This window comes from Arachis duranensis, chromosome 10, assembly GCF_000817695.3.
Source record: "Arachis duranensis cultivar V14167 chromosome 10, aradu.V14167.gnm2.J7QH, whole genome shotgun sequence".
In the NCBI taxonomy this organism is placed as follows: domain Eukaryota; kingdom Viridiplantae; phylum Streptophyta; class Magnoliopsida; order Fabales; family Fabaceae; genus Arachis; species Arachis duranensis.
Window position 1 is genome coordinate 76164437 of NC_029781.3, and position 2190 is coordinate 76166626.

The 2190-nt window shown below is 30.8% G+C and overlaps 1 protein-coding gene across 1 annotated transcript in view; it reads left to right on the forward strand.

Annotated features, from left to right (window-relative positions):
• The first annotated feature begins 1185 nt into the window (after positions 1-1185).
• Positions 1186-2190, forward strand: part of LOC107470307 (probable WRKY transcription factor 13) — a 2493-nt gene continuing 1488 nt past the window's right edge. Inside the window, exons 1-2 of the mRNA XM_016089699.3 lie at positions 1186-1628; positions 1724-1978. Coding sequence (XP_015945185.1) covers positions 1429-1628; positions 1724-1978 — 455 coding nt within the window. The 5' untranslated portion in view covers positions 1186-1428. The remainder of the gene's footprint in view (positions 1629-1723; positions 1979-2190) is intronic.

Consider the following 2190-nt stretch of genomic DNA (forward strand, 5'->3'; position numbering starts at 1 on the left):
GGATCATCCGCTCTCTTTTACTTTATTTTTTTTTCTTTTCTTTTGAGAGACTTTTATGGTGAAATGGCGAATGATATAATTTTAACACTTATGTTTGATAATGTGTCTCATTCTATTATTGTGCACTCAACAGGTTTTGCTTTTCCTCTCTTTGCCAAATTATAATTATTGATATCTACAGTGCACCGGGCTGCTATGCATGGAAGAAGTTAATTTTATGCATCTATTAATTTAGGGCAACGTATCAACCCTTACTTTAAGAGATTACCTAGCTACTGTGTGTTTTATTACTATATATTTTCATTCATATTTCACCAATTAAAATTAGATATTTATCTATTAAAATTTTTATTTATTATTAATTTTAATTTTATAAATTTGTTTTAACAAGTATTTAATTTTCTATAAGACGTAAATGAAAATAATCAGCGAGACAGGTAATTTAAATCCATTATCCACCCTATATTTATTTAGTCATTTGTGTTGTATGTTGACTTTGCATACCACAATATAATTCCACATTTTAAATTTCCACGCACTAACCACATAGGACATAGAATTTAGGACAAATCGTATCCGTTAGTACGTATTTGCATAAAACTGCTAGGGATGTTTTTATATATGTGTCTTTGCCTTTTCTATGTTTTTATCATAGTAAAAAAAGTGTATATTATATTTATTTCTTAAATGATCATTTAAATAAATAAATTTAGTAAGTAAGTTACATATTTTAGCTTTTCAATAAAAAAAAAAAACTTAGAAATGGACAATCTTTAGTAATTTTAGCTAGTAATTAACAAATATAAATATTAAATTATCGTTAACAAATATAATTTATTGATTTATATATATATAAAAATTTTGATAAATATAAATATAAACTATATTGATTTATGTACATAAATTTTGATAAATATAGATATAAATTATATATTATGTGTATAAATTTCTATAAATATAGATACAAATTGTAACTGACTAAATAGTGAAATAAAATGATAAATATTTGTTTGTTATATAGTATTGTTGTTTCAATATTTTAAAATTAAGCTCATGTATTTTGCTTACATTTCCTAAGTGTTAGTACTTCACAATTTCTTTTTTTTTTTAAGGATTTATTTGCGAGTTAGAAGAAAAAATATATATTTGTAACGTTAAGTTGCAAAATTTGAAAGTACTTGTGTTGTAAAATTCTAACTCTCAAATAATTGGCTACAGGCATGATGTTTATTTGACAAGGGAAAATGTAAATTAAAGAAAGAGAGAAATAAGGAAGATATGGTTGTGGAAAGTAAGAAAGAGAGGTCCTAGAAACGATAAGGGAAAGTTGGTTGAGGAAGCTAAGGTTATAAGGAGTAGTGAGAAATAGTTTTCCATATTGAAGGTGTGGTGGTGTAAGGAGTAGTGAGAAGATCATCATCTGTAGCCATGTTTGAAGAGCAGGTGATGATTGATGAGATCCCTCCTCCTCTCCAATTCGGATGCCTTGAATCTTTGAATAATAATAACAATAATAAAGCTTTCCTGGGTGCCATAGCTTCTCCACCACCAGATCTCGTCACTTCTTCTTGTTTGGGAGCAGCACACCAACTCCTTTCACTCAACAGATCCACTGCAAATAATTCATGGTATGACAATTCTCAAACATTTCATACTCTCTCTCCAATCTCCTGCATGCATGCACAATTTTGTAGTAAGATCTAATTAGAGTTGAATTCGTTAGGGCATGGGGTCAGGTAACAGCAGAAGATTGTGTGATGATGATGAGGGTGGGTAACAAAAGAGGAGGAGATGTTCATAGCCATGTAGGGTTAGGGATTGCAGCGATGAAGATGAAAATGAAGAAGACGAAAGTGAGAAGGAAGGTGAGGGAGCCTAGGTTTTGCTTCAAGACCATGAGTGATGTCGATGTTCTCGAAGACGGTTACAAATGGAGAAAGTACGGCCAGAAAGTCGTCAAGAACACACAACACCCCAGGTATACCGCACCCTTTCCAATTTCCACACTTATTTTAATTATTAAAAGTCTTTTATTAGATTCAACGACGAGATGATGATAGCTTTGCATCTTCACTCCTCTTCTTAAGACTTTTCCCCCAAAATCCACAAACCTAGGATTTCGTGCAGATCGATGAGTATGTAGGGAACCCCTTTCTTCTGTCCTTTAATTTTTATCAAAATAGCTACCGA